The sequence below is a fragment of the Convolutriloba macropyga genome, chromosome 15, assembly GCF_964194025.1.
Source record: "Convolutriloba macropyga chromosome 15, txConMacr16.3, whole genome shotgun sequence".
Lineage (NCBI taxonomy): Eukaryota > Metazoa > Xenacoelomorpha > Acoela > Convolutidae > Convolutriloba > Convolutriloba macropyga.
The window spans coordinates 45,966,728-45,991,572 of NC_134482.1; the positions used below are offsets into that span (position 1 = coordinate 45,966,728).

Sequence of the window (24,845 nt, forward strand, 5' to 3'; positions counted from 1 at the left end):
CAGTGTTCGACCTACAAAACTTCCAGCAATCGTTGAAAGAGTCCGTCCATTTGGCAATGAAATTCAAAACTCGTCAGAATATGTTGTGAGAACTCTTTTTGAATAAATTCGATATTGTAAATTTTATACTTGAATTCTTTTAGTTTTTTGTGATGTATTTATACTTTCGTTTTAATTCACTTCTTTTTATGTTGAACTATTTCTTTACTCCAAGCACTTTGCAGGCTATTTTCAAGCAAAAACACAGCAACTTTTGTCAAGATTTGATAATTACTTTGATAAGAATTCTGCTTCTTAACAAGAAAGTCGATTTAAAAATTGATTTTTAATAAAATAACTGATATTTTTTTCGATTTTTGAAAAAATCTTTGGTTTGAAAATTGATATTTAATAAAGCAAAACAAGTTCGAAAGTTGTCATTTTGAAATGTGAAGAAAATTTCTTTTTTTGCGCAAAATCATACCGTAAAATGAAAAAAAATGAATATTTTTTGCGTCTTTATATGACACATTTTGAACATTTTTTCGACATTTAAGAAATTTTTTATATCTCAAAATTTGATATTTAAGAGAAATTGTTAGAAAAATTTTCGATTTTTAAGAGAAAACGTTGAAAATTATTTCGATTTTTGTTAAAAATCGAAAAAATTTTCAACGTTTTCTCTTAAAAATCGAAAATTTTTCTAACAATTTCTCTTAAATATCAAATTTTGAGATATAAAAAATTTCTTAAATGTCGAAAAAATGTTCAAAATGTGTCATATAAAGACGCAAAAAATATTCATTTTTTTTCATTTTACGGTATGATTTTGCGCAAAAAAAGAAATTTTCTTCACATTTCAAAATGACAACTTTCGAACTTGTTTTGCTTTATTAAATATCAATTTTCAAACCAAAGATTTTTTCAAAAATCGAAAAAAAATTCAGTTATTTTATTAAAAATCAATTTTTAAATCGACTTTCTTGTTAAGAAGCAGAATTCTTATCAAAGTAATTATAAAATCTTGACAAAAGTTGCTGTGTTTTTGCTTGAAAATAGCCTGCAAAGTGCTTGGAGTAAACAAATAGTTCAACTTAAAAAGAAGTGAATTAAAACGAAAGTATAAATGCATCACAAAAAACTAAAAGAATTCAAGTATAAAATTTACAATATCGAATTTATTCAAAAAGAGTTCTCACAACATATTCTGACGAGTTTTGAATTTCATTGCCAAATGGACGGACTCTTTCAACGATGGCTGGAAGTTTTGTAGGTCGAACACTGATGGGAGTTATCGCAACCTCATCAGTCAGCACAATGGGGTTGTGAGCTGTTCCGTCCTCTATGGAGGGGGTTGTCATTGACGGTGTAGTCGACATATCAGTCGAACCACAATATTGAGCTGGATCGAAGTTTTCCAGATCGTTAAATGACCACGTGGTGCTAGTATCGACACTCAATTCGCTTTGTTCTGCCAGCATTGCTAACTATCTGGAGAAGGCTGTTTTGCGGCTCTGGACTGGATACTTGACAAGTTCAAATTTTGATTGCTAAATGTAACTTGATTAAAAATAAAACTCTTGATTAGTGAGACTTTATCTTCTCTCGAATATTCTCAATTCTCTACGAAGAAGTGTAAAAATTTGTCTTTCTAAGCATTAGACAACAATGAACAATACACATATAGCAATGTGTTTGGAAAATTGTCCCAATTTTTTCCTGTTCAGCAACTTCCGAGGAAGGATAATGGATCAGTGAAAGAAAGTGTTCGGATAACAAAGAGACGGAACAACATACAAAATTTCATGAGTCTGAGAAATTCGAATGGCACTATTTTTTGATGTTGTAGACATTGGCTTTTAAACTATATGGATCACAAGAACTGGATAAAAACACAGATAAGGTTATTAGTGCTTTCCTCTATCGACGACCCTTGCAATCTTTCTAGACGATGAGTAGTCGCTGATTATGGTAGACTTTTTGACATTTCAAAGACAAACTAAGTTTCTCAAAGCATTAAAACAAAATATTTGCTGTTGACTTCCTGATGCATTCTAAATTTAGCAAAATATTGTTTTCAATAATTGTACTTGATTTTTATTGATATCTAATTATTATATATTTTTCAATAACAATTTTTTTATACTACGAACTTTAGGTGTTGACAGTTTTGAGCACTGCTAGTGAGTATTTCTGTAAGAAAATGAGTTTCATATAGTAGATTGGTTGCATTTGTAAAGTAAAATTATTGTTATTTTTTATTCCTAAATTATCTTGTTAACTGATTTTGTAAATTTTCTGCTCTAAGTCTTTTGCCACCTAACATTGAAAACAAGTGACTTATGAAACATTGAAAACAAATGTTAGGTGTCTGCTGAAGATAATTTAAATGATTCGAAATCCTCCTTTGTAGGAATATTATTTCCGACCTATTGTAACAGTATGACATACGTACGTAAATTTCATTTCAATGATTTGGTTGTTAGGCTAGCTTGAACAAAGAGAAAGCTAATTTTCAACAATTTTACTCGTTTTTAGCTGGATAACAGTATCAATTAGAGGATTGTTCATTCTTGATAGGTAAAATTGTCCTACTTAAAACAAATTTTGTAAAATTGACATTTGGTTTTTGTTCCTGAGCTGGCAGTCAATCGATAAAAACTTAGTTGTCTACGAAATTTCCTATCTCTATAACAGATTAAACACTGTAGCAAGCAGACAAAATTGTCATTATCATTGCTCTGTATCCAAAATACTACCAGACCTTTTTATTTGAAATGAAATAATTTTGCAATGTTCTTCTATCTTTATCTTGACAATATAATCTCAAGAAAAATTTGTTGAATTTGGTAGGCAAGTTCCTATTGCTTTTTAACTTTCCTGAGATATTTTGGAAAACAGATTATAAATTTTACAGAAATTTTGCGTCGAACAGAAAAATTTTAGGCCATACGCAACGGTTATTGTATGACTTTTTGTATTTATTCTGTTAAATTTTGCAGCTCAGCTGTATCACGTAGACGAATGATTGATGGACATGCAAAGTCCTTTGCTTTCATTGCCTGTTTTGAGAAATTCTCGTGGAGAGTCACATTTCCTACCAAAATTTGTTTCGAATCAACTCATTTTGTACTAGTTGACAAGACATTGTGTGTACTAGTCTTTCAACTGTCTTTTTTCCGATCACCTTTAAATCGTAACAAAATTGGTTAACCATGATGGGTGAAAAAAATTTTCATTATGTATTTGTTTTCGGAAAGAATTAAAAATTTTCAAGTTTGCTTCAATTTATTAGAGTTTATGCCATTTGATATCAATTTTGCGTGATTTCGAACTTTGTCATTGTATATTAGTTGGGAAAGTCTGCATCACATAACAAACTGTTCACTTTGACGAGATTTATACTGTGCTAGTCAACTTATAATTTGTTGATCAGTATTCTGTGGGTTTAGTATAGTATTTTGCTCATATTATCTCTCTATATTTGTACTGGATTAGTTCATTTGTTTTTTGAAAGTCATTATTTTCAACCAATCAGAATTAAGTATTTAACTTAGTCTAGAACATATAGAAAAGAGCACTCTATGACAAAAAATACCTTAAATTGATAAAAAATATCCTTTTTCTAAATATTTAGCATAGATTCTAACCAGCTAATCAACTAAGCACATTTTAAAAATTGCTTTTTATTGAGTGCGGGTAGTAGTTCTCCTGATTCGATGTTTTTTGAGTGGAAAAAACAGAATAAACAGCATGCTGACTAAAAAAGTCGATTTTATTTTTTTAACAATTGTGACTATTACTCAGTTAGCTACGTAAGTTGTTCTTTTTATCAACTTTATCAACCCACTGGGATAATTGTGCCTCAGTTTTCAAATTATTGATACTTTTTTAAGGTAAAGCCTAGATTGAGTATGTATTTTATTGTGCTTAGTTTATACTGTGTCCGTTATTTTTTAATTTCTAGTTCATCTGCTTTTCTATTATTTGACATTTTTCAAGTTATGAGCGACTACGAGCGAATATGAGCGTCTAGTACTGTGACAATGTCAGGTTAGCAAAAAGTAGTTTCGATCTACCGACCTCTGGGTTATGAGCCCAGCACGCTACCACTGCGCCTTCTTGCTATTTCATGTCGGCTATAGGTCATCTTGAAACATCTAGGTTAAATTGTGAAATCTTGACTTCAGTTTTCAGTAAAAACTTTGTAAAGTTTGATTCGATTTAACAGATTTATGCTATTTGACATCAGTTTTGCTTAATTTTGAGCTTTTTATTGTATTTTAATGCTAAAAACTTGCACCACTTAGCAAACTGTTCACTCTGACGAAAGTTGTATAGTACTAGTCAACTTTTAACCTGTTGATCACTTTTATTTATTTTTTATTGTATTTTGCTAACGTTGAAATCTGTGTCTTTGCCTGGTTTCATCCTCATGTGATTGTTTGAACTGGTTTCTTCAACCAATCAGAATTAAGTATTTGATCAAAATTTGGCTTGAAAAGCAAAAAGGAGGCAAAATTTTGCAAGAATTCTGCAAAAATTCTGCAAAAACTGCAAAAGTTCTGCAAAAATACCCTGCAAAACACCCTGATTGTGCGGATCCTAATAAGCTATGCCAGTAAGCTCCGATCGTTACTAGCCAATTTATTGACCTCGAGCAGCTACTATGACGTAATTTTAAACAAAACAGAAAAATTTTGCAAAAAATTGTGCAAAAATTCTGCAAAAAATACCCTATTCCTAATCTTAATACATGTCAACGGCTATAACTAATATTAATACATGTCGGTGGCTATAACTAATCTTAATACATGTCGACGGCTATAACTAATCTTAATACATGGAGATTCTATTCCTAATCTTAATACATGGAGATTCTATTCATAATCTTAATACATGGAGCCTAATCTTAATACATGGAGCCTATGCCCTATCTTAATACATGTAGACTAAACCTAATATTGATACATGTAGGCTATACCTAACCTTAATACATGTAGTCTATACTTAATCTTAATACGTGTAGAATATACCTATCCTTAATACGTGTAGACTATACCTAATGTTAATACATGTAGACTATACCTAATCTTAATACATGTAGACTAAACCTAATCTTAATACATGTAGATTATACCTAATGTTAATACATGTAGATTATAAATAATCTTAACGCATGTAGGCTATACCTAATCTTAATACATGTAGACTATACCTAATCTTATTACATGTAGACTATACCTAATCTTAATACATGTAGGCTATACCTAATCTTAATACATGTAGACTATGCCTATTCTTAATACAAGTAGGCTATATCTAATCTTAAAACATGCAGACTATACTTAATCTTAATACATGTAGACTATACCTAATCTCAATACATGTAGACTATACCTAATCTTAATACATGTAGACTAAACATAATCTCAATACATGTAGACTATACATAATCTTAATACATGTAGACTATAAATAATCTAAATACATGTAGGCTATACCTAATCTTGATACATGTAGACTATAAATAATCTTAATACATGTAGGCTATACCTAATCTTAAAACATTTAGGATAATTTGTGATTTTTTAAATTCAGTTTTCAGTAAAAATTTTGTAAAGTTTGATTCGATTTAACAGATTTATGCTATTTGACATCATTTTTGCTTAATTTTGAGCTTTTTATTGTATCTTAATGCTAAAAACTTGCACCACTTAGCAAACTGTTCACTCTGACGAAAGTTGTATAGTACTAGTCAACTTTTAACCTGTTGATCACTTTTATTTATTTTTTTATTGTATTTTTGCTAACGTTGAAATCTGTGTCTTTGCCTTGTTTCATCTCATGTGATTGTTTGAACTGGTATTTTCAACCAATCAGAATTAAGTATTTGATCAAAACTTGGCTTGAAAAGCAAAAAGGAGGCAAAATTTTGCAAGAATTCTGCAAAATTTCTGCAAAAACTTCAAAAAGTTCTGCAAAAATACCCTGCAAAACCCCCTGATGGTGCGGATCCTAATAAGCTAAGCCAGTAAGCGCCGATCATTACTAACCAATTTGTTGACCTCGAGCAGCTACTACGACGTAATTTTGAACAAAACAGAAAAATTTTGCAAAAAATTCTGCAAAAATTCTACAAAAAATACCCTATTCCTAATCTTAATACATGTCAACGGCTATAAATAATATTAATACATTTCGGTGGCTATAACTAATCTTAATACATGTCGACGGCTATAACTAATCTTAATACATGGAGATTCTATTCCTAATCTTAATGCATAGAGATTCTATTCCCAATCTTAATACATGGAGCCTAATCTTAATACATGGAGCCTATGCCCTATCTTAATACATGTCGACTATACCTAAAATTAGTACATGTAGGCTATAACTAATCTTAATACATGTAGTCTATACCTAATCTTAATACGTGTAGAATATAACTATCCTTAATACGTGTAGACTATACCTGATGTTAATACATGTAGACTATACTAATCTTATTACATGTAGACTAAACCTAATCTTAATACATTTAGACTATACCTAATCTTAATACAAGTAGACTATACCTATTCTTAATACAAGTAGGCTATACCTAATCTTAATACATGTAGACTATACCTAATCTTATTACATGTAGACTATACCTAATCTTAATACATGTAGGCTATACCTAATCTTAATACATGTAGACTATACCTAATCTTAATACATGTAGACTATACTTAATCTTATTACATGTAGACAATACCTAATCTCAATATATGTAGAGTATACCTAATCTTAATACATGTAGACTAAACCTAATCTTAATACATGTAGACTATACCTAATCTTAATACATGTAGACTATACCTAATCTTATTACATGTAGACTATACCTAATCTTAATACATGTAGGCTATACCTATTTTTAATACAAATAGGCTATACCTAATCTTAAAACATGTAGACTATACTTAATCTTATTACATGTAGACTATATCTAATCTCAATATATGTAGACTATACCTAATCCTAATACATGTAGACTAAACCTAATCTTAATACATGTAGACTATACCAAATCTTAATACATGTAGACTATAGATAATCTTAATACATGTAGGCTACACCTAATCTTAATACATGTAGACTATACATAATCTTAATACATGTAGGCTATACCTAATCTTAAAACTTTTAGGATAATTTGTGATTTTTTAAATTCAGTTTTCAGAAAAAATTTTGTAAAGTTTGATTCGATTTAGCAGATTTTATGCTATTTGACATCATTTTTGCTTAATTTTGAGCTTTTTATTGTATTTTAATGCTAAAAATTTGCACCACTTAGCAAAGTGTTCACTCTGACAAAAGTTGTCTATTACTAGTCAACTTTTAACCTGTTGATCAAATTTATTTATTTTTTTATTCTATTTTTGCTAACGTTGAAATCTGTGTCTTTGCCTTGTTTCATCTCAAGTGATTTTTTAAACTGGTATTTTCAACCAAACAGAATGAAGTATTTGATCATATCCTAGCTTGAAATGCAAAAAAGGAGGCAAAATTTTGCCAAATTTCTGCAAAAGTCGTATAAGTTCTGCAAAAACTGCAAAAAATCTGCAAAAAATACCCTAGATCTTATACCTAACCTTAATACATGTCAACAGCTATAACTAATCTTAATACATGGAGCCTATACCCCATCTTTATACATGTCGACGGCTATAACTAATCGTAATACATGTCGACGGCTATAACTAATCTTAATACATGTCGGCGGCTATAACTAATCTTAATACATGTCGGCGGCTATAACTAATCTTAATACATGTCGGCGGCTATAACTAATCTTAATACATGTCGGCGGCTATAACTAATCTTAATACATGGCGGCTATACCCAATCTTAATACATGGAGATTCTATTCCTAATCTTAATACATAGAGATTCTATTCCTAATCTTAATACATGCAACCTATACCTAATCTTAATACATTAAGACCGCTATACCTAATCTTAATACATGCTAATTCATTCCCTATCTTAATACGTTAGGGAGGTCCCAAATCCCGAAAAATACGCTATACCCTATCTTAATACATGGGGGACCTCACCCCCCCCCCCCGGGGAGTGTAGCTCACTATATTACTACTGACGTAGAGACGCAACAATTAAAGTCCGAAAATTTCAATTTAAAAATCAAAAAAGTTGTCAGCTACAGGAAGGAAAACAAAAAAGAGAAAGTAAATTTGTCGTAACAAGAATTAGAAAGTAATGTTCTTTTTTGAAACAAAGTTTCTAAGCATTTAATCTCTTGTAAGTATAAATAAAACTGAATGCACTGAACACTGCCCCTTTCCTTATGATTTGTCACTATTAATTCTAAATGAACTCATTTAAGAATCATGTAAATACACTTTCACACAGCTGAAGCTAGGCACGAATTGGATCAAAGTATCAGAATTATGAGAACGGATCCACACAGTTGAATATAAGCACTTATTGTATCAACTTGATACTTTTTATTAACAGCCTTGAAGAAGTCTGATATTGAAAAGAGGATAATGCTGAAAGCATTAGTCAAAATAGGGCAAGTCAAGAAAAAACTTGCGAAAATTGATTTCTTTTATTACAAAAATAGCCGTTCGGGCCTTAAAATTCAGTTTTTTATTACATGTATTGCATCAGTATATTTGTAGCATAAATTTGACTTCCAATTGAACTCAAATTTATCGAAAATTATGAGTTCTTTAAAAGACTGCGTCCAAAAACAATCTACATTGAATAAAATTGGAACTCAAAATTAGCTGACCGAGTACATGGAACTGCTCTTAACAACTCATATTCGTTGTTTCTGAATGGCACAAAATGACAAAAATTAGTGGCATAAAAGGTGGTGATGTCAAAGTTTTCTAATGTCAAAAAAGTCTGATTTCAGCTTCAGATCTGAGTGTAATCAACAAAAGTGCAAAATGCAGAATGACAAATCTTTTATTTTTTTCAGTCGATTGTGCATGCGGATAAAGTTCACGCTATCACAAAATTTTCTCAAAAGTGTTCCTTAGTTTTTAAGGCTTGATATGAAATATCTTTCTAATTTTCTGATTTTTAAATTTGCGATTTAAACAGATTTGCTTTTTTTTCCTTACAATTGGTGATATAAACAGATCTCAACGAATTTCTCCCTGTTTATCAGTACTAGAGAAGAAACTAAAGGAAACTGAAATTTGGATGAAATGATAGGTTAACGGGTGAGGGAGGGGTTAAAAACTTATCAAAAGGTCTAAAAATTTGCTGAAAGCTTTTTTCTGAAAAACGCAGCTTTTTTGTATTTCCGTACAATGTAGACATTGGCAAAACAATAAGATACTTTTTTATAGATACCGGTCAAAAACCGGCGTTAGTTGTAGATGATTGAGCTTTCACGAAACTTTTAGCTAAAATTGATCAAAAGTTAATTTGTATGAAATTGTGGGCAGAAAAGGCGTTTTCCCCAAAAAATGAAAGTTCCTGAAAGTTCTTTGTGGTGAAATTCTAGACGCAGAGAGTTGTCAGTTTATACCGCATATGGTAGCCTGGGATTCCCTCAATATTTTCAAAAGTGGTCTGAACAAAAAAAGTTGGGCTGCCATAAAGCTCTCCCATTTTCAAAAAATGTGGGAACAATAACATTTTTAAGGAATTTTACTAGATAAAAATATTGATTTTTTGCTTGAAAGTTCAGCTTGAGCTATTATACAACTTTTGGAAAAGCAATGAAAAATTGAGAAGTGCAAATCCAATAGAAAACAATGAAGGTGACCCTGCTTTTAATCCCCACCAATCCCATCAACCTCAAGAAAACAAAATTACTGCTAACTTAGCAGTAGTAGCATCGTCTATCTTCGACTCTAATCAATATTTTTGTCAATCTTGATAAGTTTAGTCAAGTGCAGCTCGCATAGCTGAAGATTACATTGAGAAAAAGTAGCCAAATTTTGGAAACAGTTTGAGAGAGTAAAATATTTTTTTATGAAAAGTTTTCCAATTTGATTAATTCATGCTGGGTGTTCTTTTGTAGTTTTCATCGTGAAATGAAAATCGAGGTTGCATTCGAAAATTACACAATAATTATCCTCTGTTGCGCCTTGTCAAAAATTTTAATCAAGAACACGTGGAACAAAAATGCTATGTGATCATTTTTTTGCACTAAATACAAAGCAGACAAAATTATTGTGAAAGACAAAAGGTATTAGTGGAAAGTGCTAAAAATGGTGGTTTTTTCATCAAAGCAGGCTACAATTCAAACAAAACTATCAAACAAAAGAATAATATTTGAAGAGCTAACCATTTTATGCCGTCTTTGCTCAGAATGCTTTGTAAGCTTTTTATTGTTTTTAAATCAATTTTGGCAATGAAAGGATGAAGTTTGCACTTAAGCTATCTATCTAGCGCTAAAAATTTGTTTCAAACCCCAAAAACTACTTGAAAACATACGTGAAAGACAATTTTCATAACGTCCGCTAATTGAAATGTTCTACTTTTATTGTGCTTTCTAATGATTTCACTCAAATTAAATTTCAATCTGACAATGAATATATCGATTGACCAAAATTGACTACAAAAAGTCAGTTGACGCCCCGCCCCCACTGAGACGGAAAGATACGTTGCTTAATTGATTTTTACAAAATTTTTGTGAAAATGGTTTTTCCAAAAAGTAAATTTGGTTGTAAATGAATTTTGACTCGTTATATTGCAAAGTACATGCAATGTTTGAAATATACTTGCTATTGGTGGCAGGATATGAGGGATAATCTAGATTTTCCGTGAAATCTCTCAAAAATTGATGAACTTCATGAAATGAAATGATACTGTAGAAGTTTAGATGTCCTCTTAGTTTTCTTTGACTTGCAAATAACCATGCAGTAGTTTTGCAAAAGGCACTGGGCACTTTTTTAGACCAAGAAAAAGTCGACATTGCCCAAGATTTAAAAATAAGTTGAAATTGGTCCAATGTTAATGTACAGATGAGCTAATTAGCTCGCGTTTTTTGTTCCAATATAAATCCGCAAGCTGAAATCTCGAGGAAACTTTATTTCGCAGACGTCCATTTTTTTTCAGGTTCCAACAGTGCAGACCTCTTTAGACGCTTGCTGTCCAGATACAAAACTGGACGTTGGATCCTGTCTAACATGCGGACCGTGCGGTGCTTCAGGTGATAGCTGTTGCAATTTCGGCGGGTTTGATTGCGTCCCTGGTAACTCAGGTGAAGACGCAGACGCAATTAACTGTGTTTGCTTCGAACTTAGAACGAAACCAACTATTGAAACTATGGATCGTTGAGAGTATCGATAGCTATAGAGAAGAACTATACTGTTCGGCAACCCCACCCCCTCCCCCGCCACGCCACCTCAATCACTTATTATCAAGTGATAAATATTCCATTGACAAAGCATTCAAGGTTGCTGCGAAACAGGATAGGTCTGTCTTGTTTTCTATCCCTCGTTATATCATTAAAATGAGAATAAGATCTGTATTTTGGTGATTTATCCTTTATACTGTAAATATCTGAAAAATTGTATATATGTGTACATTTTGCAATTCGAACCTATGGTTGTTCCTCAACTAGCTAGAAATTTATTGTTTGACCAGAATGATACGATTTTCAAACCTCAGTCGTTGTTGAGAATGAGTGAACAAACTTTAATTAGCGAGCATTATTTTTATATTGATATAATTTCAGGATGTATAATTTCTGCTGTTTAAAATTGCCCGTATTTAGCGATAACATAGACTTCCGTTTGTCTCAACAGTGGTCTGAAAACGATGAATAGTGAATGCCTTCTTCATTAATACCTCAGCGAGCTCTTATTGGTATTCTCTTGGTTTTAATGACTCGATAAGGAGTGTTCGATTTTCTATAGGTTTCCAAGACTGGACGAGTAATGATCTTCTCTGATTTTTACATAAAGCGCTTGTTCACGTACAAAGTGCAGTTGTTCCGACCCCTCTCGGGGGGGGGGGGGGGCTATATACTCAACTGGTTTTTTTTTGTTCAGACAATTTTGGCCGATCGATACATTCATCGTAGAGAGTTGTGAGTAGTATCATTAAAAAGCCCGTCCGACGTAGAATATGGAATTAAATTTTTTTTTAAGTTCGTTTTTTAGAGCGAGTTATCATGGTTTAAATTTTTGTGAATTTTAGACCGATTTGCGTTATTTTTATTCACATTTTCAAGAATTTTTGCCTAAACATTCGTAAATTTCGTAAAATGTGTAAAAATTGTTAACAATAGTACTGTTGATTTGAATTTTGATGACAAAAAGTACTATTAACTATTTTGATTTTAATTTTACGCAAAATTTTTGGCTAAATATTTCAAATTTCAGCCTTTTTCATCAAAATTGCCCAAAATAAACTTCTTTAGTCCACTTTGATTAAATTTGCCAAAGGTACACATCCAAAAACAACTAACACAATCTTTGTAAACTAAAAAGAGAGCTAGTCCTACTTCCACTTCTGTTGAGAATATTTAAAATTTTGCCGTTTTTTGAAAACTTTATTCTATGATTATCAAAAACGCAGCAGTTATTTTTCGTCTTTTAACTAACAAATTATCTAGGTCTATCACATTCAAAACATTTGAGTGTTCTTAACGCACGAACAGCAATAGCAAGGCTGGTTTGGTCCAATCTTGGACTGTTACAATCCAAAAATAATTCGGATTGTAATCAAACGGTCTTTTTTTTTTAAAAAAAAATTCGATCTTTTTATGTTAATCAAAGAAAGAACAATTCAAATGAAAGCGCACTGTTGATAGGTCTAATTAGCTTCCTAAGCAGTTCGAAATTAATGTATTTAATTTCCTTACTCAAAAGGTTATGATTGTTTTTACTTTCAAAAATGTTTGATTTTTAAATAAACAATGGCTTGAATTTTGCCACTATTTTTCAAGTTTGGTCAACTTGTAGCTTAGAATAAAAAGAATGCTTCTTCTTCTGTTTTCTACTGAATTGAAATTTAATCTTTTTTGCATGTTATATTATGGCTTTCTAGCTTTGATACTACTTGATTTCACATTTTTTATTTTTGGGCATTGAACCATTTTTCACAATTTTTTCTCGTTTTGTCACATTACCACAATATTGAAAGTTCACATATTATATTACTGGCGTTCAAAATAAGGAACAATTGAACATATAGAAATCTTAACAAGCAGGGAATATGGTTTTAACGGCTTTGACTCCCCTCTTTCGAAGAATTTTGAATTTTTTACATTTGTCTTTAACTGTCCTTTTTAATATCTTTTTAGTCGTATGATTGACAGTTCCTGGATTTTCCTGTATTTTGACAGTTCTCAATGATCTTCTATGGAGCAACGAATCAGCCTATTTTCTGATTTGCTTTCATGACTTTGAAAACAATTGTTTTCAAAAATTAAAAAATTAAACATTTTTTAACTTTTCTTTACCTATTTTTACCTAGTCTCGTTTATCACAGGTCACATTTGAAATTGAGATAGTCGAGGGAAGGTACAAGTTTACAAAATCTATTGTTTTGGAAGATTTAGTTTTGATTTTACTGAGTTCGACACAGGTTTTTTGCAAAAAAAAGTACTTATTTTTGTCTAAATTTGACGCTATTTTTGTAGACTTGAGGCAATCTGAATAATTACAGGTCTCAAGCGCTTCTTTGAACGAATAAACGAACCAATTTAACTGTTTACTTTTGTAGTTAATTGCTTTCATGTCTTTAAAAATAATTGTTTTTGAAAAATACAAAAGTTTTACTTAATTTTGCCCTTCTTTGATTTTTGTCTACCTATTACCTATTCTCATTAAAGAGAGCTCGCATATCACATTATTGGCGTTCCAGGAAGGCTGAATTGAACATATTTTTTGGGGCCAAATATGCCTATACGGCTTCGACAGCGTTTTCTCGCAAGTTTTACTTGAATTTTAGTTGTCTATTTGTTGTTCTTTTTGTAACCGCATAAAAAATTGAATGGAGACAGGTTTTAATGCTCTCCTTTAGAAGCGTTTGTGACCGTAAATGTGTTGGATGTTTTCATTTGCTATCTAATGGTTTTCGTTACTTTGAACCTGATTGTTTTCAAAAATTTAATCCAACTTTTCTGTTTTTTGTTTTTGTCTAATTGTTACCGGGCCTTATTATGGAGTGGTCCCATCTCTTTTTTTAGTGATGTACAAGTTATTTTTTTTGACTTTCAGTTTTTTTTGACGTTATTTTGACCTTGCTACTATGTGTTTTTTTTTAAAGTTTTGGATGTAATTAATGTTTGTTGTTATTGTTGTTTCATTTTGTCGTTCGTCTTGACTTGCTTTCTTGATAATGGCTGATTCATCAATCTAATGCGGCATTTGTTTCCTCCACTGAGTTATCTGCGTTGGAGGAGATCTTTTTGTGAACTTGAGTTTTTGGGGTTTTCTATTCTTTCCTCATTTGGTAGACATTTATGCCAAAAATGCGGATTAGCGGGTTCGGAACTTTGTGCGAACGCAAATTACCGAGCTTTCTTGTTTTAACGAAGGGTGAAAGTGATATAAACGTGCGTAGTTAAAAATATTCACGGAAGGGGAATATTTCTCTTCATTCACAGATTTCTTGTCGTTTTTATAAAACTTGAATTGTTTTTCTGACAGCAGTTAGCCAATTTTAGGTGCGTTTTGTTCATTTGGACTAATTGCTTTTCTAATTGTTAAGCTCTTACATCAAATCTGTTATATGATCGAGTGCAAAAATTATACAGCAATGATTTTTGAAAATTATTTTTGGAGCTCATCTTTAAGTTTTAGTTTTTTTTATAGCTGTAAGGTTATCTTAGTTATATTGAGGTGAACTTGGTGCTTTTTATTTTATCGCATGACGATTTTTTGTTCTCCGTTTGTTCTAGAACAATTTCAGCGATATTATTTTACGGACCTCACTCTTGATTGCTAGCGTTTTGCGTAATCTAAGATTTGCGTAGGAGAGTGCAAAGGAGATATCGTTGAGTGACTAAAGGCACTGACTATCGTATGGAGATCGTGGGTTCAAACCCCACTGTTGTCGCAACTTTCGGCAAACGTAAAAAGTTCTCGGATACACACCCCTGAATTGAATTGCCCAACATGATGCTGGTGCGACGTGATTAGATTTTGATTACGTTTAACTTACCTCTATCAACAAAATGGTTTTTGGACTTTGAAATTATGTTAATTGAGTTGCAAGAAGCGCCGATAACCTTTTGAACTCGTTTCTATGCCTGTTTCTTTCTACGTCACGAGAATCTATTTTGCAGTGATGATGGCAATGAGACTCCTATGTCGTTAATTTTAAAGGTATATTTTGGACTGAAAAAAAGTCAATCGAAGAGGCTGATCAAGTTTGATGAAATGCAGCAAAATTAAATGATCTAATGGGCATTTTTTTATTTTCCCAACTAATCTTTGTAAAACCGTTGGAGTTAAATAGTTTTGTATTTTTTTTCGGTTAAGAATCAGTTTTTGTAAGTGACAGCTCGAATTGTATCAATAGATATATTCTGTTGGAGTAAAAAGCTGGAACGGATCTGGCATTTTTAGATACTAGCATTTTTTTGTAAATACATTTTTTAATGATTTGCGTCTGATAAATTCAACTTAACTTTTATAAGACCTGACGGTCGGTTTGTCTAAACGTCTCACGAAGAGTAAGAGTTTTTTAAAGAAATTGGTCCGATTATCACGATCAAAAGCAATTTTCTTTTTGTGTCAAATATTGAAATTTGGAATTTGGGGATGTACGTAGTAAGCTTTTTGAAATTCACCAATTTTGTCTGCGTACAAGCCAGTTCGTCTATTTTGGCTATTATTATCAGTGTATTTGGTAAGATTGGTTGCAATTCTAACTAAATTTAAATTTACAATTCATTTTGCAGTTTTTAGCGCACTCTAATTTTCCTTCTTTGAATATCTGACGCCATTCTGAAGTTTGTTCGAAAGAATAAATTTGAAACTCCCCCAATATAAAACTAAGCATTTCGGAGATCGTTTAATGCGATTTTTGGTGTCACTAATTTTTTGTCTGACTGGAAAATTTAACAATTTATTTCACGAGATACGCGATAAAGTTGTAAGACCCGAAGGCATTAAGTTAATGAGCATTTAGTTCTCTTAAGAATTTTTTATAAGTCTCAAAGTATGCGATATACCAAAACTGCTGAAGAGAATTTGTGCTGTGAAGGCGAATTATTGGAGTTATAGAACCTCCTTCCAGATACGCACATACCCTCCATCATCCAACCCGATTTTAATTGCTTATTCAATGTTCTCTTATCTGATTTTTACAAATGACGAAACTAAGACAAAGTTTTCAACTTATCAAAATATAACGAATTTTTTTTTGCTTATTTCGTAAGATTGATCAAATAGAACTCATCTAGCACAAACTTTTATTTCAGAATTTGAATAAAGATTTGATTCTCGGGGCTTACTCAAGTTGTGATTTATAGATATAAATAGTTGTGATCAGAGCTGAAAGTCTCTAAAATAATTTTTGTACGTCATCAGAAGTCCTTTTTTCAGTCTTTTTAAGATTTTTGTTACGCACTGATTTCTAGGTGTTCCTCATGGTGTTTTCTGAGGTTAATAATAGCAGTAAATAATGTGATTAATTGTCATTTTTCAAGGACTTATTTTGGTGCTTCACAGTGCGATTTTTAGCGGATATATTTTGAATAAACTTAGCTAGTAATAGCCTTTTATTGAGCGGTTCGGATGCGCGATATATCCACTAGTTGCCTTGGGTTTTAGAGCTTTATTTAGCCATACTATAACTCTAATGTAGCCTGTTTTAACTTATTAATTTTAGGAAGAATTTCCAGTTCAATCTTTAATTAATAAATCAGAAAATAAAGCCAAAGTTTTCAATGATAGAATAAGAAGTTTGAGTTTTTGCTGAGTTTTATTAGCAACTGATAGTCAGGCTGTTTCTCCGGTGTTCTGCTGATCGTAAGTTCGGCAGGACTGTGCCTTGAGTTGTGTTGGTCCTTCGCAAATATTTACAGATCTACAAGTTGGGCAATTTCCGGCTTTTGTACGTCTCTTGATGTTTGTTAAGTACGTATACAAGTTCCGTATTAGCACCTACTTTATCAGAATAATTACTTCACCAAGTACATAATCTCTCATAAAGTTATTTACTAATTATGCGAATTTATCTTCAAGAAACTCAAAAAAGTAAATATTGAGGCATTTAGGCACTTGATATGTTTGCTAGTAAAACTCTCACTCTGCGGTTGTTTTTCGTAAACATAAACAAATTTGGGGTTACAGGCCTAGATGGAAATACTGGCTATATATGGCCTTGAAACTAAATGAATATTAATTAATATAAAGCACTTAATTATGGATATTTTAAGGAATATCATCACGTAACTATGAGGGAAGAAATAGGGGCGTGACAATTTTCGTCTGGTTGTTCAAGACGACATTGCTCCAAGACTGATTTCTGCAGATTTTTTACTTCTTAAGAGACAATTTTCCTTTTTCCGCCTCATTCAGCCTGCAGGATTCTACAAGATAACGATTCAATTTGATTAAGCTTATGAACATTTTCCTGCTTTTTTTCTCGTATGGTGTTTAAATTGAAAGCAGTCGTATGTAATTAATTTTTAATATACTCCTTTTTTGCAGCTATGTGATGTCTATCTTCATGCAGAGAGATTTCAAAATCCAAACTCGTATCCTCGCAATCCTTAAGAAGTTTTTTCACAAAAATAGTTTTAAGAACTCGCAGACAAAATGATCATCAGTCGTAAGACAATTTTTTTAAACGCTCTTCGAAAATAGTATCTTATGCATTTTCTATATTGTTTTTCTTTTATTTTTATTTTCATTTTCGGAAATAGTTTTCACTTCTGGCATTTTTCTGACGTATTTCTTTCAGCCGGCATTTTGTGCATCAAAAAATCTCAACAAACTGGAAGTTGAGCGCAGTTTGTTCAATCAAGATTTCGTCTGTTTTTTCTGCAGTCTTTCATTTTACGTCATTTTTTATTAATGTCGCATCAGGATCTTCATATCCTCAAGTTGAACACTGAAATTGATTCACGTGGTTGCTTGATTGTAAGACTGAATAAAAAAGTCTTTAAGCAACCATCAGGAAGCTTGATGGCATGTGACATGAAGATATCAATTCCCCTGAAAAGAATCTTCCAGATTTATTAATAATCAATTGATTCTCTAATAAAATAATTATAAAAGTTTTTCCAAAAATTTTACAAAATTTAATGAAAGAGTTGAATTGGTTCCGACTGCATGTCATCAACGTCTATGAAATTGGATAAAGAAGCTCATTGAAGTTAAATTTCACCTTTGTGACAGTTTTGAACTGCATTTTTAAAAATGAGATTATTAAATACTTACAAAATACAAAGAATTTCAATTTTTGTTTATTCCTCATTTAAAGCTATAAATAATCTCTTTCATTTTATCCGTGCTGAAGCTTGAAAACAGTCGTTCAAAAAACCGACCGTCCGTACCTAACATTCAGTCAGCGTCAGAGTTGATACAGAATATACTAAGTGTGACATCAATGTTCAGTACTGACTCAGAAAGCTTTCAGTGTCAACAGTTTTTGAAGTTTTCTGAATCATACGATAATTGAGAATGCATTTCTGAATCAGCCCTGAATCAGAAGATAAATCAATTGACATCACTGAACAGAATTGATAACAGAAAAAATACTAAAAAGGAAAAGAATTGAATCTGAATTATAATATTTCAGTGTGAGTCAATCTCTGAATCAGAATAAATTCAGGGTCTGGATCAGAGCTTACTAGATCTAAACAAGAATTGATCATCTCTGAATCAGAATAAATTCAGAGTCTGGATCAGAGCTTGCTAGATCTAAACAAGAATTGATCATCTCTGAATCAGAATAAATTCAGAGTCTGGATCAGAGCTTGCTAGATCTAAACAAGAATTGATCATCTCTGAATCAGAATAAATTCAGAGTCTGGATCAGAGCTTGCTAGATCTAAACAAGAATTGATCATAAATCTGAATCACATTGAGTTTCTGATAACCTTTTGTTCTGAAAAACATAAACTATTCTGGAATTTTCTAATTTCTTACTACGAATGCGAAAGTTCTAGAACATTCTTATTCAGTACTGAGCCGCTGAGAAAGTTAGGAACGTGTGCGGGTATAGATATTGTGAGCGTAAAACGTTCATGACTGTTGAATGAATTCGGTTTCTTTCTTTATTTTGCTATCGTTGGCAACGTCGACCATAGTGAGCAGGTCCGCACCAAAAGCGACCAGGTTAGTCATTACATTAGATATGATAAAAACATAATTTATCGCATAAATTTGAGATAAATATACATTTACTCATTAAAAATAAACTCCATCCCAAAGAAAAGTTAAGTTCAAATAGCTTGAACTTTACTCGGTAACGAATTCAGGTAAGATTTTAAAATTATCATATCAATGTTTAGGTAAATTTGCCTGAACCGAATGATTGTAACCACCCGACCTGCAGTCAACTGGCGGCTTCCGGCTGTTAAAAGGCTTTCAGCAGAAGAAAGTAAAAATAACTTAATTCTCCCATTTTAGCTCCCATTTTAGCTCCTTGTAGAATTTTTTGCCCATTTTAGATCCTTGGAGATTTTTTGAAAATTTTTTATCTCCGACAACCGATGTTTAGACAAACAGGTTTCTGGATATGTTGTGCTACGCAGATAATACCATGTCAAATTTTGAAAAATTCATAAAAACGGAATAATTTTGCTTTTTGCAAAACCGTTGACGATTAATGAAATTTTATTCATATGTTACTTAAAACGTCAATAAAAGAGGCCAATTGATCATGTGTTATATTTCCCAATTTATTACCATATATCTCTCCTAGGGTTCAGTTGCTCTTCTCATTGAAATAAACACAAGATCTTAATTTGGGTGAATTCGCAAACACAGACATATACTTAAAAAAAAACATCGCAATCGCTACAAAAATTCAATTTGTAGATCTTGTATTGCAAATTCAAATAAACTGTTGATCTGTTGTATTGATAACCACCGTTATGTTAACCAAGTTAATTCTCAACTGAAAAAGATTTAAAAAATAATCAGACTTCAAAAAAAAATTAGATGCGTGTGCTAAAAAGTGAGCATCACATGGCACGGTCCGAAAGTAGACTCTGAAGAAAATCTCAATTGAGGCTAAACCTTTTTCAAAGAAACCATTGTTTGAACCATCAAATGCAATCGGAATGATGTCAGAACTACTTCAAGACATCAATCCCAGCAAAAGAAGAAATCTAATACTTTAGATTAGGCAAGAAATCTAAAGCTTGAGACAGTTGAGTTTACCCTTCTCTCAAATTTTTGTAGGCAAAAATGCTTGAGTTTATACCTGGAGTAAAACTTCTCTCACGCTTGAATTTTGGCATGGAAAGACGGAGGTTCTTATAATCAAAGTATTCGTGGAACGAACTTGACCAAATGGCAACTCTGGAACTCTGGGCTGAAGATCCTGGTATCGTCTCTTCGTAAATAGGTTCTAGTGGTAGCAGCTAGAGCTAAGCAAAGTATCCAATATTATGTTTCTTTTCGCTAGCAGAGCAAGTTTGTACTGCATCCACTACTTCTCCCATCCTATAGGTTGGTCTGATGTGTGATTATCCCAAAAGGCATCGATTCCCAAGGGTGTTCCCCGGGTTGACCAAAAGTTTTAATCATAGAACTTTCATATTATGGACCATTGACTTCATAATTCAAAAAAGTTTTAAAAGATTGGTAAAAATATAACTTTGCCATAAATGAAAGTTCTATGACTAAAACTTTTTCATAAATGGAAGTTCTATGACTACAACTTTTCCATAATATGAAAGTTCTATGGTTACTAATCCTCCATAACAACAGAAAGGAGGCATTTAAAGAGTCTTGGTTTTTTCGTGAGTCCTCATGAGCTTCTTAAACTACAAGGGAAAACAGTTTTGACTGTTTTTCTTGCAGAATAAGCAAAAATGGAGGCTCTTTTTTTTCCAAGACATATAGCTAAAATCTAAAATCCCGGATAAGCCAGGAACATTATAGCACATCACAGAAGAAAGAAACAACGCACAATTAAAATACAGCACATGGGAGAAGGTGCCTGTAAGGGCACAAGGGGATGGACATTTAACAAAAAATCGATTTTTTTAAAAAAAAAAATTTAGCCCCCCAAAACTTAAACGAAGACGCCAAACAAAAAAAGCTGGTGCCTTACAATCCTTATGGATGGAAGGCACTGCCAAAACAGTATGGGTAACATTGAACAACTAATTGACCCAGAAGGTCCCATTATATTTTTTAAATAAAATTGTCTTTTTGAGAAACTCTTGACGAAATTGCAGAACTTGAACTTATACATCAATTATGGAAAATTTTCTTATTCCATAGCCAACGTTAGCCTAACACACGATTGTCATGTCAATTTGAGCAACCAACGCCCAGTAGTAAAGAAATGAGAGCAATTTTTACATAAAAAACGGTCAAAAATTCTGCGTTTCCGAACTACACACTTTTTTATGTATCATATTTTAAGCATTGACCCAGAAGAAAAATCTCTGGGTGTTTTACCATCCTTATGGATAGGAGGCATCGCCAAAATAGTATGGGTAGTATTGAACAGCTCATTGACCCAGAAGACCCCATTATATTTTTTAAATAAAATTGACTTTTTGAGAAACTCTTGACGAAATTGCAGAACTTGGACTTATACATCAATTATGGAAAATTTTCTCATTCCACAGCCAACGTTAGCCTAACAAACGATTGTCATGTCAATTTGAGCAACCAAAGCCCAGTAGTAAAGAAATGAGAACAATTTTTACATAAAAAACGGTCAAAAATTCTGCGTTTCCGAACTACACAATTTTTTATGTATCAAAATTTAAGCTTTGACCCAGAAGAAAAATCTCTGGGTGTTTTACCATCCTTATGGATAGGAGGCATCGCCAAAATAGTATGGGTAGTATTGAACAGCTCATTGAGACAAAAGGTCCTATTATATTTTTTAAATAAGATTGACTTTTTGAGAAACATTTGACGAAATCGCAAAACTTGATGTTATATACCACTTCTGGCAAATTTTCTTGATTCATGGCCAATAATAGCCTAACGCACGCTTGTTATACTTTTTTGACCAGCCTAGACTTAGTAGTAAAGAAATGAGACAAATTTTTACATAAAAAACGATCTAAAAATTAGCGTTTCCGACGTACACCTGTTTTACGTAACAATTTTTTAAGCATTGACTGAAAAGAAAAATCTCTGGGTGTTTTACAATCCTTATGGATAGGAGGCACCGCCAAAAAAGTATGGGTAGTATTGAACAGCTCATTGAGCCAAAAGGTCCTATTATATATTTTAAATAAGATTGACTTTTTGAGAAACATTTGACGAAATCGCAAAACTTGAAGTTATATACCACTTCTGGCAAATTTTCTCAATTCATGGCCAACGTTAGCCTAACGCACGCTTGTTATATCAATTTGAATAGCCTAGACTCAGTAGTAAAGAAATGAGACTACTTTTTACATAAAAAACGTTAGAAAAATTAGCGTTACCGACCTTCACCTGTTTTATGTAAGAATTTTTGAGGTATTGACCCAAAAGCAAAATCTCGGGTAGTTATAACATCTGTATGGATAGGAGGCACTATCAAAACAGTATGGGAATCATTGAACAACTAATTGACTCAGAAGCTCCTATTACATTTTTTATATAGGATTGGCTTTTTGAGAAACATTTGACGAAATCGCAAAACTTGACTTTCTAAATTATTCAAAATTTTCTTGATTCGTGGCCAACGTTAGCCTAACGCACGCTTGTTCTATCTATTTGAATAGCCTAGACTCAATAGTAAAGAAATGAGACTACTTTTTACATAAAAGGACCGAAAAATTAGCGTTTCCGAACTTCACCTGTTTTCTGTAACCATTTTTGACCCAAAAGAAAAATCTTGGGTTGTAAAACCATTCTCATTGATAGGAAACACTACAAAAACAAAATGGGTAACATTGCAAAACTCCTTGACACAGAAGGTCTTATAACATTTTTGAAATACGATTAACTTTTCGAGAAACATTTGACGAAACCGCAAAACTTGACGTTATGTATTACTTAAGAAAAATTTTCTTGATTCATGCTGCATCCTTAGCCTAATGCAAGGTCGTCATGTAAGTTTGAGCAGCCAAGATCTATCAGAAAAGGAATGAGACTAATTTTCACATAAAAACCAATTGGAAAATTAGCGTTTCCGACCTACACCTGTTTTATGTACCAATTTTCTAAGCCTTGAACTAAAAAAAAATCTCAAGACTTGACGTTATGTATCCCTCATGGGAATTTTTTTATTAATAACCAACATTAGCAAACGCACGCTTGTCATTTCACTTTGAGCAGCTTAGACTCAGTAGTAAAGAAGTGAGTCTCATTTTACATTAAAAAACAATCGAAAAAATTGCGTTATCAGACCTATACCTGTTTTATATTTTACCTGTGTTAACATTTTTTATGCATTGAGCCAATGGAAAAATCTCGTGTTGTTATACCATCCTTATGGAGAGGATTCACTGCCAAAAAAGTATGGGTCACATTGCACAACAATTTGACGTAGAAGCTCCTATTATATTTTTTAAATACGGTTGACTTTTAGAGGAAAAATTTGACGAAAACGCAAAAATGACGTTATATATCTATTATGGAAAAAATTTCCCACTTCATGGGCAACATTAGCTTAAAGCAAGCTTGTTATACAAGTTTGGCCAGCATAGACTTAGAAGTGAAGAAATGAGACTAAAGTTTACTTTAAAAACTAAACAAATTCGCGTTTCCGATCCTCACCTGTTTTAGAAAACAATTTTAAAAGCATTGAACCTATAAAATTTCGGGTTTTTTAACATTCTTTTGGATAGAACGCACTACCAAAAAACGTTGAGTTACATTGAACAATAAATTGATCAGAAGGCCCATAATACTTTTTAAATATAATTGACTTTTGAGAAACAATTGACGAAATTTCAAAACCTGACGCTATATATCACTTATGGGGAATAAAACTATTCTAAAGCCAACGTTAGCCTAAAGTACTCTTTACTAATCACTTTAAGCAGCTTAGATCTATCAGTAAAAAAGAATAACTTTTACATAAAAGACTGGCGAAATTTTTGCGTTTCTGATTAATAGGTTTCTTATCTACCACTTCTCCTTTACCGTTTCTCATTTACCATTTTCTCATTTACCACTTCTCGAAGTTTTGATCAAACACCAAAACGTTCCAAAAATTTTGGATAAAAGATAATAAAACCAGAATGTGTTACATTCAACAATTCCCTCAACCAGAGGGCCACATCAGATTTTATATACAATACAAATTTGAGAAAAAATTTAGGAAATTGCAAAACATGACGTTATATATCACTTTTTTTATATCAGAGCCAAATTTAGCCTAACGTACGTTCGTGTTATCGCTTTAACCCACCTAGACTCAATGATATATAAATGAGAAGCACTTCTAGATACAAAATGAAGGGCTTCTAGACAAAATTTGGGTTTCTGTACTACACTGTTCTCATTTACCTTTTTAGGGTAGTGAGCCCAAATGAAAACTTTCCGGTGTTTTTTAAAAAAATGTGGATATTAGAAACTACGAAAACAGTGTGGGTAACATTAAACAACGCCTTCAACCAGAGGGTCACATTATATTTTTCAAATCGGACACGAATTTTTGTCAGGAACATTTGTTGAAATTGCAAAGTTAGACGTTGTATCAATTTCTTTCTGTTATAGCCCACGTTAACCTAAAGCACGCTTCCGTTATCACTTTGACCCACCTAAACTCAATAATACAAAAATGAGAAA

At 32.2% G+C, this 24,845-nt stretch overlaps 3 protein-coding genes across 5 annotated transcripts in view; all 3 read left to right on the forward strand.

Annotated features, from left to right (window-relative positions):
* Nucleotides 1–11,603, forward strand: part of LOC142354043 (uncharacterized) — a 61,653-nt gene extending 50,050 nt beyond the window's left edge. Inside the window, exon 2 of the mRNA XM_075406311.1 lies at nt 11,071–11,603. Coding sequence (XP_075262426.1) covers nt 11,071–11,292 — 222 coding nt within the window. The 3' untranslated portion in view covers nt 11,293–11,603. The remainder of the gene's footprint in view (nt 1–11,070) is intronic.
* Nucleotides 1–24,845, forward strand: part of LOC142354506 (chromobox protein homolog 3-like) — a 572,284-nt gene that overhangs the window by 248,455 nt on the left and 298,984 nt on the right. The window lies entirely within an intron of this gene.
* Nucleotides 18,339–24,845, forward strand: part of LOC142354503 (uncharacterized) — a 63,992-nt gene continuing 57,485 nt past the window's right edge. For 2 of the 3 annotated variants that reach the window (XM_075406824.1, XM_075406826.1), the window contains exons 1-2: nt 18,339–18,467; nt 19,147–19,259. In XM_075406824.1, the coding sequence (XP_075262939.1) occupies nt 19,180–19,259 (80 nt within the window). In that variant the 5' untranslated portion in view covers nt 18,339–18,467; nt 19,147–19,179. Of the gene's footprint in view, nt 18,468–19,124; nt 19,260–24,845 lie in introns of all 3 variants that reach the window. The other variant, XM_075406825.1, reaches the window with a different exon arrangement.